We start from the raw sequence: 13,338 nt of genomic DNA on the forward strand, positions 1-13,338 counted from the left end.
TGAATAGGTAAAGAAACAATTTTCCCATTAAAGGCTAAAAAGTAACTAGTCAATTACCTTCTCTAGAGAAACTATATATAAAACTAAAAATGTTCTCTCATGTTCGAGTTTGAGAGTACCTTGATACTAATAAGGTTTAGATTTAGGGAACCAAAATGAGATTAGGGTTTCTGGTGGTCAGGTAGTTAAATTATAAGGTCTAGTGGCAGGTGCAGGGTTCAGGGAACCAAATGGAGAGGTTTGGCTCCCCTGCCACCCCTCGGGATTTGGTGGACAGGATAGGGAGCTTTGGGGACTCCCTTCTGGCATTGCAGAGGTTCTCTGTAAAAGAATTTACAGACCCCAAACCCTAGATTGATAAAAAAAAAAAAAAAAAAAAAAGGGTTTATTATGGAGATTGGAAGTTAGGTTAGAAACCCTGACAGAGAGGCAAAAAGTCTGGTTAGGGAAATAGGTGAGGGTAAAGAGAGGGTGGCACTGGAAAGAATATTCCAGTGGACAGAGGCCCTTGGCATCCCAAGCATAGTATAGCTGGCATGTTTGGAACTTCTGCAAAGAGAGGGTTTTAGTTTGGCTCTTTTATATTGAATGTCTAAGTGGGGGCTGGGACAGCTCAAGTTGGCTAGAGCTGGGGGTTTCTCTTGATGGGGCTGAGTACAGCTAGAGTTGAAATGAATGGAAAAATCTACATTTGAATAGGGTTAGAATTCTTCAGCTCCAGACTCAACCAGCCCCACCTAGGTAAACCACTCTATCTGACTCCCTGGGGGGTCTCTCACTGAGGCAGGGTTGAGGGAGATTTTCTCCTTCAAGGAGTTTTAGAGTTTCGGGGTTCCCTCTTCAATACCAACACAGCAGGTCTAGTGTTTTTTATATATAGGATTTCTTCAGTGAAGAAAAAAAAAGATAAAATATTCTTGGAAATGGCTTTTTACAACTTGGGATTTAAAGTTTATTAAAAAAAAAATCTTTTTCCAATAAGACATTTCAAATTACTTAGGAATTAGAAATTTATTTTTATTAGTTATGTCAGAATCATTTCAAATGATTAATTTTATTGTGGAAATATGGTTATTTCCTTATGATCAGAGGAAAGTAAATAAGTTATTTTGTGAGACAAGAAATGAGATGATTGCTGCTTCTTTTGCCAACTCTCTCTCTCTCTCTCTCTCTCTCTCTCTCTCTCTCTCTCTCTCTCTCTCTCTCTCTCTTTCTCTCTCTCTTAGATATAGAGGTATATAATATGTTTAGAGGAATACCAAGATAGATGGGACAGCTCTACCAGAGTGTGGCAAATATCTGCTCATCAATTAATTTTGCCCTATTGAAGTAATTCAGCATCTAGTGAAGCCATTTTCCTCTTTTTCTCTTCCCTTTCTGTTCTTTTGGATAGAAGAATTCAGAGTTTTCTGTCTTTAGAGTTATCAGTTGCTGTAATCTTGAAAGCCAGCTCCTTATAGATTGAATCTAACCTGTGTAAATGGTTTCTGATTACTAATGTCTTTAATTGCAAATAACAACAGAAAATAGGAGAAGCTGTTTTTGATTTTGGAACTTTGAAATATATTAAAAAATTAAGGCTCACTTTGATCCAGCAGTGTTTCTACTGGGCCTGTATCCCAATGAGATCATACAAAAGGGAAAAGGACCCACAGATGCAAAAATATTTGCAGCAGCCCTTTTTATAGTGGCAAGAAGCTGGAAACTGAGACGATGCTCATCAGTTGGAAAATGGCTGAATAAGTTATGGTATATGAGATACCTAGCTGCACTTTTTATACTATAAATATTTTTGCGTATTTTTTCCCATAAAGGTGGGTTAGCAAAGGGAAAGAAAAACCTCACAAAAAATATTGAAGGCTTTTTTTTTCTTTCTTAAATACCATATATTTTACTAGATGAGAAAATCTATAAGTAAGACATTCAACATAGAATGAATTTAGTTTATCAGAGTAAACAAATTTAGAACAATGTCTTCTCCATTTTTCATATTTCCTGAAATACAGAATAGTTCAAAGAAATCTTCCTGCCTTCCTTGGATGATGATCTTCTTAGGATGTGAATTATAGAGAGGTTATATGGTACGATGGAAAATGTGCAGGCAGATGATCACATTTAAATTCTGTGTCAGCCAATCTGGTAGTTTCCTAAACTGTCAGTTTCCTGAGTAATAAAATAAGCATCTTAGGCTAGATCGGGCTTCTTAAACTTTTTCCACTCATGACCCCTTTTTGCCCAAGAAATTTTTATGTGATCCTGAGTATATATGTATGTGATCCTGAGTATATGTATGTATGTGTGTGTGTGTGTGTATATATATATATATATATATATATATATATATATATATATATATATATATATATATATATATATATATATATATATATATATATACACATATATATATATATATATATATATATATATATATATATATATATATACACTTTTACACAAATCCAACATTTACTGACAATATGTCATAATTTCATGATACCCACATTCAGTTACAAGATCCCATATGGGGTTGTAAACCACAGTTTAAGAAGTTAGGTTTAAAAAAAAACATCCATAACTATTCTCATTCTCAAATTTTTCAAGTTAGAAATGTATACTTAGAATATCTGTCTGATATTTTGAATCTATCCTTTTTGGCCCTAAAAATGCCCTACTCTTAAGTATTTTCCATGAATAGGTATCATAGACTATCACTATATCTTTTGTCTATCAAACCTCTTCAACTTTTAATTTAGTTGGGTAATGTACTATTTCTATTACTAGGAATAAGGTCTTTAGAATTAGATAAATTAGAATACCCAATTGGCTTTTTCAATATTAGTCATGTTTTATGTTATGCTATCAATTTTCTTCTTTCTCAACTAAATACACATTCACAATCTGTTTTGTAGAGAAAATTTCTCTTCTCATTTATAAATATAATTATTATTCTTTTCATCTTCCTAATACAGTCTTTTTAAAATATGGAATAATTAAATGATTACTATAGATAAGAGAAAACTATATTGTTGAATTATGTATTGATATTTGACAATGCTTAACCACCTACACAATTTAAAAAATGGTCTAATATCTTATTCTTTTCTTAAATTACCTGTATGTTTTAAGAAAATATACTCAATGAAGAGGACAAAAGGAATGCACAAATTGCTTGATAAAAATCACATATACTTCATAACTAATTAAGTATATATAAGTAATTCAAATTTATTTTTCAAAGGAGTATTTTTTGTATGTATTTCAAATAAATTTCATAAACCCTGTATTTTTTAATTAACTAATATTAATAGGTGCTTCTGGCATTTTCCTAGTTATCTCTAAGCTAAATAAAGTTAAAATTGCTTTCTGTCAGCAACTTTTGAATCTTCACTGCTCAATGCCTTTTCCAGATCATTAACAGAAATATTGGAGACCAGTCATAATTCTGATTCCTAGAGTAACCCTATCAATTAACCTTTTTCTTTCTTAAGTAATGGAACCATATTTTCATTCAATTTCTACTTATTGACCTATTTCTAATCTTATGATTTACCCAGGGCCATTCCTAGAGGAGGAGATTGGGAATTGCAGTGAGGGAATAAGAACATTTCCATACCATTATTTTTTTTTCCCCTTCATGGGGAAAAATTTTTCAGTACTCACTCCAGCTGAGAAATGTAAACAACCCTTCTTAAATGGATACATATGACTAAAACAGAAGAAAATATTGTTATAAAATCTTGATTAAATAACCATCATGAGTGAAATGAAAGAGAGACAAGTATAGGGAAATGCCATAAAGGTGACTTTACAGCCAAAGGGATATATGTAGGATGGCCAGGAGGTCATTGCTCCCAGCATTAATCCCCTCAGTTTATGAATACAAAAAATTAACTTATTAGACACACATCTTATAAATATTTAAACAAGAGAAACTCTAATCAAAAGATCTATACTAATTAACATTTTTATGAATGACTTGGATAAAGGCATATGTGTCATATTTATTATATTTGCAGATGACACAAATCTGTGAAAAATAATTAGCATATAGGATTGTTAGGATTACTAAGTGAGAACAAGATTTTTGCCCATGGAGCTCTTTCCTATATAATCTATGTCCATTAGAAAAGTGATTGGCAATGATATATATTTGTGTGCTCTTCTTCATACTATAATTTCTAAATTCCTCCCTTATGTAAATAGGTTATGGCTCAAATATGTTCCTAGTATATTTTGTTAACAGTTATAGTCTATGTGTTTCATTATGAAAAGAGTATTTGTTTCTAGAAAAATTTTAATTCTGTCTGAAAACATTTTTTCTGTTATCACTTGTCTTGCTGTTCAAACACAGACTTTCAGTTTGGATTACAAAATGATATGGTGCTAAATGCTATGGGAAAGAAGTGATTTAATATTATGGAGAGCTGGGTGGCACAGTGGATAGATTGGTAGGTCTGAAAAACTCATCTTCATAAATTCAAATCTGGCTTCAGATGCTTAGTAGCTGAGTGACTCTGGGAAAATCAGTTAATTCTGTTTACCTCAGCTTCCTCATTTGTAAAATTAGCTAGAGAAGAAATGGCAAATGCCTCCAACATCTTCTCCAAGAAAATACCAAATGTAGTCATAGAATCAGACATGACTGAAATAACTGAACAACAGCAGCTAAGGACATTATTTGCATTATTTATATCAATAGGAATTTCATCATCATCATAAAGTATAGTATAAAATAAAAGACTATATTCATTTTTTATCCAATTTAACCCAATAAATGTTTATGAAGTGTCAGGGACAGGAGATCAGAAATTACCTGGTATGGGGCTTCTTGTTCTTTAGAATTGAAACAAGGCATGGCAGCATATGCAAAAAGGAGTGATTTGAGAGTCTTCCCTTTATAATGGAAGGCAATGGGAGCTCCTCCCAGATCCTTCACTATTAGGTATGGTGACCAGGGAATTCTCTTTATTATTTCCTACCTGGCTACTTCCCCAAATTTAATTTTTTTCCCAAAAACTCATCATTCTATAAGATGAAATCACTTTGGAAATTTATTTTCTACCCTGTCTACATGATTTCATGACATCCATATGACAAATAACATCTTCCCTGCTCTGTCAGCTTCTTTTTTATATTTTTTTCTCCCATTATATTGTAATCTCCTTCAGGGCAGAGAACTGTTTTGTTTTCTTTTTTTTTGCCATTCTTTGTATCCCCAAAACTTAGCAATAGTAGACATTTAATAAATGTTTATTTGACTATGATTTTGACTCTAATGGATTCAGGGACTGGAATGACAAACATTTTGCATGCAGCCAATGTAGGATTTTGTTTTGCTTAATTGTGCATTTTATTATGTAATTTTGTGGCTAGCTCTCAGGAGGGCCTCGAACCAGCAGAATAATCACCAAGAAAATAATCAGAAATAAAGTCCAAAGTCTTTATTGTCTCCTTCAGTCTCCCAGTCTGTGTCAGCAATCTCAACCAATCAGCCAGTCAGCAATCTGCACATCCAAATGTAATGTCCTGCTTTCTAGAGCCCCCAAGTTGAGGTGATAAAACATACCATTGCTTTCTAGAGCCTCCACACCAGGCTGATTAAAATAGTGTCTAGACTAGCTCTCTGGAGGATCTCGAAGATCTGGAGGATCTAGAAGAGCCACCATGAGGCTGTTCAAGTCTTCTTCTTGTGGCTGAGTTTGTCCCCAGGTTATATATTCTATTATAATTAAATCAATTCATCATACTGAGTATAAACCAATCATTATATCACTAGGGAACCATTGCTTGTTGTAAGATTAAATCAATCATACTGAACTAGAGAACTATTAATCACCATGTTAAACAAGACAGCTTATCAATTCCACTGAGTTAACACCTTTCTCCAGAGTTTTGGCCCATTACATGGAAAATCATGATAAAATGTTATTGTCTGAAAAAGTTCATCAGGATTGTTGTGTAATTCCATAATTCCATGGCATTCCATGTATGAGTTCAAGATAACAAATGATATTCTGCTTTTCTAGTCATTATGTAGTAAAACAGGGCTGTGTGCTTATTCTCATGCTTTTTAGCATAATATTTTCAGACAGCTTCAATAAAAATAAAAATATCATCAAGATCAGCTATTTCATTGACAGTAAATTAACTTAAAAACACTACAAGCCAAAGCTGAAGTAGAGGGAGAATTGGTGCATGATTTTTTTTTTTTTATTTGCAGATGATTGTGCATTCTGTGGAGCTTGTGAGACTGAAATGTGATAGAGTATGGATCAATTTTCTGCCACTTGGGCTAATTTTGGCCTAAAGATTAACCCAAGAAAACAAACGTTCTCCACCAGCCAGCATTTTTAAATATGGATGAGTTCATGTACCTTGGCAGTATACTTTGGAGGATGTGCACATAGTAGATGAGGTTAATGCATGAACTGCCACAGGTATTTCAGTGTTTGGGAGACTCCAAAGAAAATGTGGGAAAGAAGAAGTATAAGGCTGTCTACCAAGGTCTACAAAACCTTTGTGCTGATCTCACAATAGACCAGTAAACCTTGAACCTTCTACCTGTACCAGGAACTGAATTGCTTCCAACTGAGGTCTTGGGAAGATTCTGAAGATCATTTGGCAAGATATGGTACCAGATAATAAGATCTTTTATTGAACTGAATTTCCAAGCATTCTAATAAATAATGAGACATGAGAGACTCTGGCACAAGATTTTCTAGCATCAAAGGAAGGTGCTGAGCTCTATTAGAAAATTGCAGAATTGCAGTAGCTCAAAAGAAATGTGAAATGTGCAAATTAAAAGCCTTCTCTCTTCCAAATTTTTGCCTGGATTACTTGTGCTCCACTTATGGCAGAGCCTTCCAACTTGCTATTAGTCTGCTTAGCCACAGTTGGACACATTGTACCTTGACCCTAATATAATAATGTCATTCTAGTCTTCTTCAAGAAAAAGAACAATTATCACAAATTTATTATAAATGTTCTTTTCCCCCTTTTTTTCCCACTTGTAGAAAAAATAGTTTTATTCAAAAATAAAATGTAAAATGTTGCATAAACAAATATAAGAAGAACAAAAAATATACTTTAGAAAGAACAAATATGCTAATTTATAGAATGATTAATAACAATAGTTCAGCATTAGACTTCAGAGGGATATAAAATTCTATGTGAGATTGGAGGAAGAAATATTAGTTCCAACTAGATCAATCAAAAAATTTTCCTAGAGAAAACTGACTTTGAGATGAGACTTAAAGAATGGATAAGATCTATGAAAGTGGATATAGAAAAGAAGAGCCTTCCAAATATAAGAAATATTGCATTTCAAGGTGTAGAAACAGAAAAGTTTCACAATGGTGAGGAAGCAGTCTAGTCTAACCAGAAGTGGGTGAATATATAAAAGAGCTGTCTGTGTGAAATAATGTGGAAATGTGAAGGCAGGGCCAGTTATGGAGAACATGTGATAACAGCCAAGGAGTCCAGCTGTATTCAGTAGGCAATAGTGAGTCCTTGAAAGATTTGAGAAAATTTGAAATGGTGCTATGAATGAATAGGAAATGTTAAACTGATTTAGGTATAAAAGACGGATTGTAATGAGGAGAGAATGGATACAAAAAGACCACACAAGACTTTTGCAAAAGATATAAAGTATAGGAGCTAAGTTGGTAGCAGTAAACAGTAGAAAGTTGACTTGGAAAAATAAAAAGCATGCATAGGGCGAAAGCAACAACCAGCAGAATTTATTAAGTGCCTGCTATGGGTAAATCATTGCTTTGGTAATTAGTTGTCCTTTACCTTAATGAGCTGATAATTTAGTAGTGGGTCAGAATAAAAAATGCTATGAAGGGGCCAAGATGAGGAAGGAAAGGATATTATTGACTTGGGGGTCAGAGATGGCTAAACTTTAAGGAGAAAATATGACATATTAGTTATATATGATGTATAACATTTAGTTATATACTCAGGAAATTTAGAGATTTGGTAACTGGATACAAAAATGAACATGATGGAAAACATAAGGAAACTGGATTCATTCATTGGTCGAACACAAAAAGAATAATTGATACAAAATGTGAACCTAAATCCATTGATTCTAAATTTTGTCACTGATAATACAAGGCTTCAAACATAGATAAATGACAGTACTAGGGACTAAAGATCCCAGGAAAAAAAGGATACCTCTGTGTGAAAGCCTGAAAGCATCTATTCTTCAGTGCTAATGATGGGCATTTGTGGTTAGAATTTGCCCTAAAGGATTAACCCAGTCAGTGTGTAGAGAAAACATTAGTAAGAGTCAGATAAAAGGGGTTCAATAAATACATAATAGCCATAGCTAGGAGAGTTTGGAAAGCACTACTGGTACCTAGTAAATACTTAGTAAAACACTCATTGAGTGAATAATGAAAGACTTAGAGAATGTGTGAGCATGATAGAGTGATGAAATAAAGGAATGTGTAGACATGGAGAGTAAGTAGAACTACAGAGAGGCCCATTCCAGCTGTGCTTTGAAATCTAGACTTTAAAAATCTGGGGGCTAGGACCCTTACTGCTACAGGATCATGGATTTATTAATGTAGAGTTTAAAACACTTTAGGTTTCTAAATTCCTCATTTTAGAATTGAGAAAACTGAAGCCTGAGGAACTTAAGAGATTTATCCAAGATTACAGTCAAAGTTTAGTGAGGGTTCTGGTCGTCCATCTCCAAATCAGTGCTCACTTCAGTAAATTAAGATCAATGCATCTGTGATATCATCAATATGGAAACTGTCTCCACAGATGGGAATCATTCACATCAAAGGGGATGCTTTCATGTTCTCTACATCTCCTGGTCATGTCCTGCCATAATTCTTGATAGACGATATCCACTAAATAACATCTGTCTTTATCGTGACCAAATAAAGCTCAAACCTATTATCTGAATAGGGTCTTTGTCTCATTTCTTGTTATGATTTCATTTCGAAATCACTAAGTGAATTTGAATTGTTATTATAATTCTGAGAAATAGACATTTAAATAATTAAAAAAAACTCCATTTTTGGATGATGTCAGTAACAACCCATAAATCCTTTTCCAGGGGATAGAAATGATGTGCAAGGTAGTTATTACATGGCTATTAAACAGATGAAGAATCCTTCATCTATTAATAGATAAGTAAGAAAGTGGCTATTAAAGAAAATGGTGAAGTTACTTCAGTGTCTATCAGTAATGCATGGAATTAACCATATTTAATGCTATTGGAGAAGAATATCCTGGCTCTCTAATCATTATCTTCTCCATCCAATTCTATTCTTTAGATACTCTAATTCACCTAGCTTACAAAGAAATGTGTTAAACAAGGGCACTTCACAATATTAGTGCAATTTACATCAAATGCACTAAAGAAAAATTACCTAATACAATTTTCTAAACCATTTAGTATCATGAACTTGGCACTAAAAGGAGAAAATTGCATTTTATGATTTGTAGGCAGTTGAAACCATCTTACACCTGAACTCACACAATCTGCACATTATTATGCTGCTTCCTTAAAATTCTTAAGGATTTAATAAGCCAGAGAGAATGTTGGAGAGTTTTTTGTTGTTTTATTTTTAATTGCAATCTATTGAAATAGGAAGATGACATTTTTAGCCTCATTGTTTGAGAAAGAGCAAACAACTAAAACAATGCTATTACTTCTCTCTAGTTTCTGCCTTCTTTTTATTATATTTTCCCCAAGATTAATAGAGGATGAGAGGAATTGCAACTGAAATAGGGCATTAAAAAGGGGAGGTGGTTATTTTATTCATTTTAATCATCTTTAGAACAAACAGTTATTGGATTAGACTGAAGGGAGTGAAATATAATATGCAAAATATTATTAATTTTATCCATATAAAATATGCCAATTTTATTAATAATACCTAGTGGGATAAAAGAGATAGTGAATTGCATTTGAAAGCATCCCAGGATGATACATATCTTTTGAACTGAGTCAGAAAACCAAATCTAAGTTCTGGTTGTGCCACTTGCTAACCATATTCTGAACTTAGATTTTCCCATCTTCAAATCAGAATAATAATCATTTTACCATTATCCTCACAGATACAAAAAACTATACAGCTGCTATTCATAGCCCCAATATGTACCTCCTCCCAAAGGGTCTTTGGACTCTGGACATTTCAGGTTTGAGAGGGAACAGGGGAAGCTTGAAAGTATTAGGCATGTTCTGTACTTCCTACTGGACTCACAAGGTAAAAATCTCAAAATTGATATATGGATCTAGTCCAAGGTCTCTCCTAATGAGATTAAGAGTCTTTTCTAGAAAAGGCATGCTATTTATAAAGTAAATAAGACAAGTATTTTTTCTTTAACATACACAAAAATTCTTAAAGGCTCACAAGTCTTTAACAAATATTTAAAATATGTAACAGTAATTCATCACAGCTATTCCATAATCCTAAGAGACTTATAGGATTGCTGAACAGATGCTCCACATTCACTTCATATCTGTATTGTCTAAGCAATTCACACGTAGAAAATTCTGGCAAATCTCAGGTTTTAAAAATTATTCCTTTCAGTTACAGAATTCTCCTGGTGATAATTTTCTTCTGAAAAGTTGCTGAAGAAATTACCTCCTTCTGAGCAAGCAGTGAACAACTCAAGAGCCTCCAACTTTTAACTAATGGTGTTGCTTGAAAGGCTTAACACATCTATCTGATAACTTCTGTTCAGTCATTTGTATTTAGAGAAAGAAACAGGAGGCTGAAGAAGCAGTCAGGGGACTTGAAGCTGAGTGTCAGACTCAGTGGGCAGCACATGTTCTTGGTAGTAATGGTGATTAGGGCATAAGAAGGAAGAGGAAGGAAGAGAGAGAGAGAGGAGGGAAGAGAGAGAAGCGGGGAGAGGAAGGGGAGGGGAGAGAGGAGGAAGGGGAGGGGGGAGATTTTCCATCATTGCTAGAAATGGAGAGCTGTGTTCCAAATCAGGAAGGACCACCTAATGACAAGGTAAAAAAAGAGAAAGTTCTGTCTCCTTGGATCTTTTTTAGCCTACTAAGTGGCCAGCTCTTCCTGGATCAGTTGCCAATCATCATAGGGAACAACAGGAATTATTGTTTCAAGCCTAGCACATGACATGAATTTGTCTCTCCCCATGAAGCAGAGAATCCATTATGAACTAATCATGGGATTGTTCCAAATAATCAGGGATGTTCCAGTGATCATCTCTATTACACAAATAAGAATTATTATTTTTTAAAGTACCATTCATCTTTGCTGTTGTTCCATTGCTTTTCAGTCATGTCTGATTCTTCATTTGGGGCTTTCTTGGCAAAGAAATGAATTGAAAAGAATGAATTGATATTTCCTTTTCCAGCTCATTTTATACATGAGAAAGCTGAGGCATATAGGAGTAAGTGACTTGCCCAAGATCACATATCTAGTAAATAGCTGAGGGCAGAGAACTCAGGAAGACAAGTCTTCCTGACTTTAGGCCTTACATTCTGTCCTATCTATTGTACCACCTAGAAAGTATAAGGCAGGCCTAATTTCTAAGCTCTCAGATCCACTTGTAGGGATTGTAACAGGTCATTGTTTGGAGTGGGAACAGAGAAGGGAAAAAACATTTTAAATAAATTATTTTGTGTCTGACAAGTCTATTATAAACACATAAGATAAAAGAGAACACTCATAAACAACTAAAAATTAGATTATGCTGTCTCTATTGTTGGACACTAGTTGACCTATGCTAAATAGAAAAGAAGCTGACTTCCAATAAAAGCAATAATGCCTTGTTTTATGTCTCTGTACCAAACTCAGCAATCTTTGTGCACTAAGGCTTCGATGTTTTCATCTTTTGGAGCTACATGTAGGCTAAGAAATCAAGAAAAATAAATTTCACTGTAAATCAATATATGAGAGCTGACTAATATTTAGTCATACCCTACAATAAATAGTTCCTAATAATAAAAAGCACTGTAGGGGAAAAAAAAAAAAACCTGCCAAGCTCCTCTCTCTCTCTTTCAGCCAACAATGGTAAGTGACAATAGATTTCACACTTTTCCTACAGCTACCTTCTCTTTGCACCTAAGGGGGAAAAGAACGCTAAAATTAGCATTTCTTTCCTAAAATTAGCATTTCTATCCTAAAGTAAAATTTTCTTTAGCATTCTGCTACCATTTTCTTTCAATAATCTGAAATTCCAGATTCCTAATTTATATTCCCTGATTCCTATTTGCTAACTGACTCTGTAGCTTCTTTGGATGATTTCAACTCTAAATATGGGGGAAATGTAGAAGAGGCAGTGTGACTCAATGGGTAGAAAGATGGTCTCTAAACAAAGAAAGCCTGGGTCCAAATCCTACTTTTGACCCATGTTGGCTGTGTGCACCAATTCAATTACCCTCAAAAATACTATGGAGAATTAGCTGACCTGCATTGATAGAACTGACAGAAGCAGTTTCCTTATCCAAGAGCTTTCCAAATCAATGAAATCACAGATCCAGAGTCCCCACATCTGTCTCTATGGGAAACTGTAGTTTTCTGATTTACTAAATACTTGGTTTCTAGACTCTTAGTTGATATTCAACTGTGTCAAATAACAGGTATCTAAATCCTCAATTTGCTTGCTATTGAGATAAGTAGGTGATTTAAAAAAAAAAAAACTTATTCTTAAAAGAGAGTTAGAAGAAAAATGGAAGAAGGGGAGGGAAGCTTTGCAAGAGCATCTAGATAAATCATGTTACCCAATAAAAGATAGAGTGGATAAAGAAATCAACTCCCTGAAAAACAGAATTAGTGAATTGGAAAAAAAAAATAGCTCTCTAAAAAATAAAATTGATGAAATGGAAAAAAAAATTTCCATAGAACAAAACAACTCAAACTCAACTGGACAATTACAAAAAGAAATTTTAAAAAGTAAATGAAGAAAATAATTCATTGAAAATCAGAATTGAACAAATGGAAACAAATGACTTGAGGAGACACCAAGAATCAGTCAAGCAAAACAAAAAAAAATTAAAAACTAGGAAAAATGGTAAATACCTACTTGGGAAAACAATAGACCTGGAAAATAGATCTAGGAGAGATAATCTAAGGATTATTGAACTTCCTGAAAATCATGATGAAAAAAAGAGACTAGACACTATTTTTCAGGAAATCAACAGATCAAAGAATTCATTGATCATCTACTGAAAGAGATCCCAAAATCAAAACTACAAGAAATATTGTGGCTAAATTCCAGAACTTTCAGACCAAGGGAAAAATACTACAACCAATTAGAAAAAAAAATTCAAATACAGAGGAGCCACAATAAAGATTACTCAGAATCTAGCAGCATCCACATTAAAGGATCCAAGGT

At 33.9% G+C, this 13,338-nt stretch overlaps 1 protein-coding gene across 4 annotated transcripts in view; it reads right to left on the minus strand.

Moving 5' to 3' along the window:
• Positions 1-13,338, minus strand: part of STPG2 (sperm tail PG-rich repeat containing 2) — a 608,618-nt gene that overhangs the window by 98,552 nt on the left and 496,728 nt on the right. Inside the window, exon 13 of one of the 4 annotated variants that reach the window (XM_074273234.1) lies at positions 10,798-10,937. The exons of the other annotated variants lie outside the window; for them this stretch is intronic. Coding sequence (XP_074129335.1) covers positions 10,820-10,937 — 118 coding nt within the window. The 3' untranslated portion in view covers positions 10,798-10,819. Of the gene's footprint in view, positions 1-10,797; positions 10,938-13,338 lie in introns of those variants that run through there. 4 annotated transcript variants of the gene reach the window in all.

The sequence above is a fragment of the Sminthopsis crassicaudata genome, chromosome 6 (genome assembly GCF_048593235.1).
Source record: "Sminthopsis crassicaudata isolate SCR6 chromosome 6, ASM4859323v1, whole genome shotgun sequence".
In the NCBI taxonomy this organism is placed as follows: domain Eukaryota; kingdom Metazoa; phylum Chordata; class Mammalia; order Dasyuromorphia; family Dasyuridae; genus Sminthopsis; species Sminthopsis crassicaudata.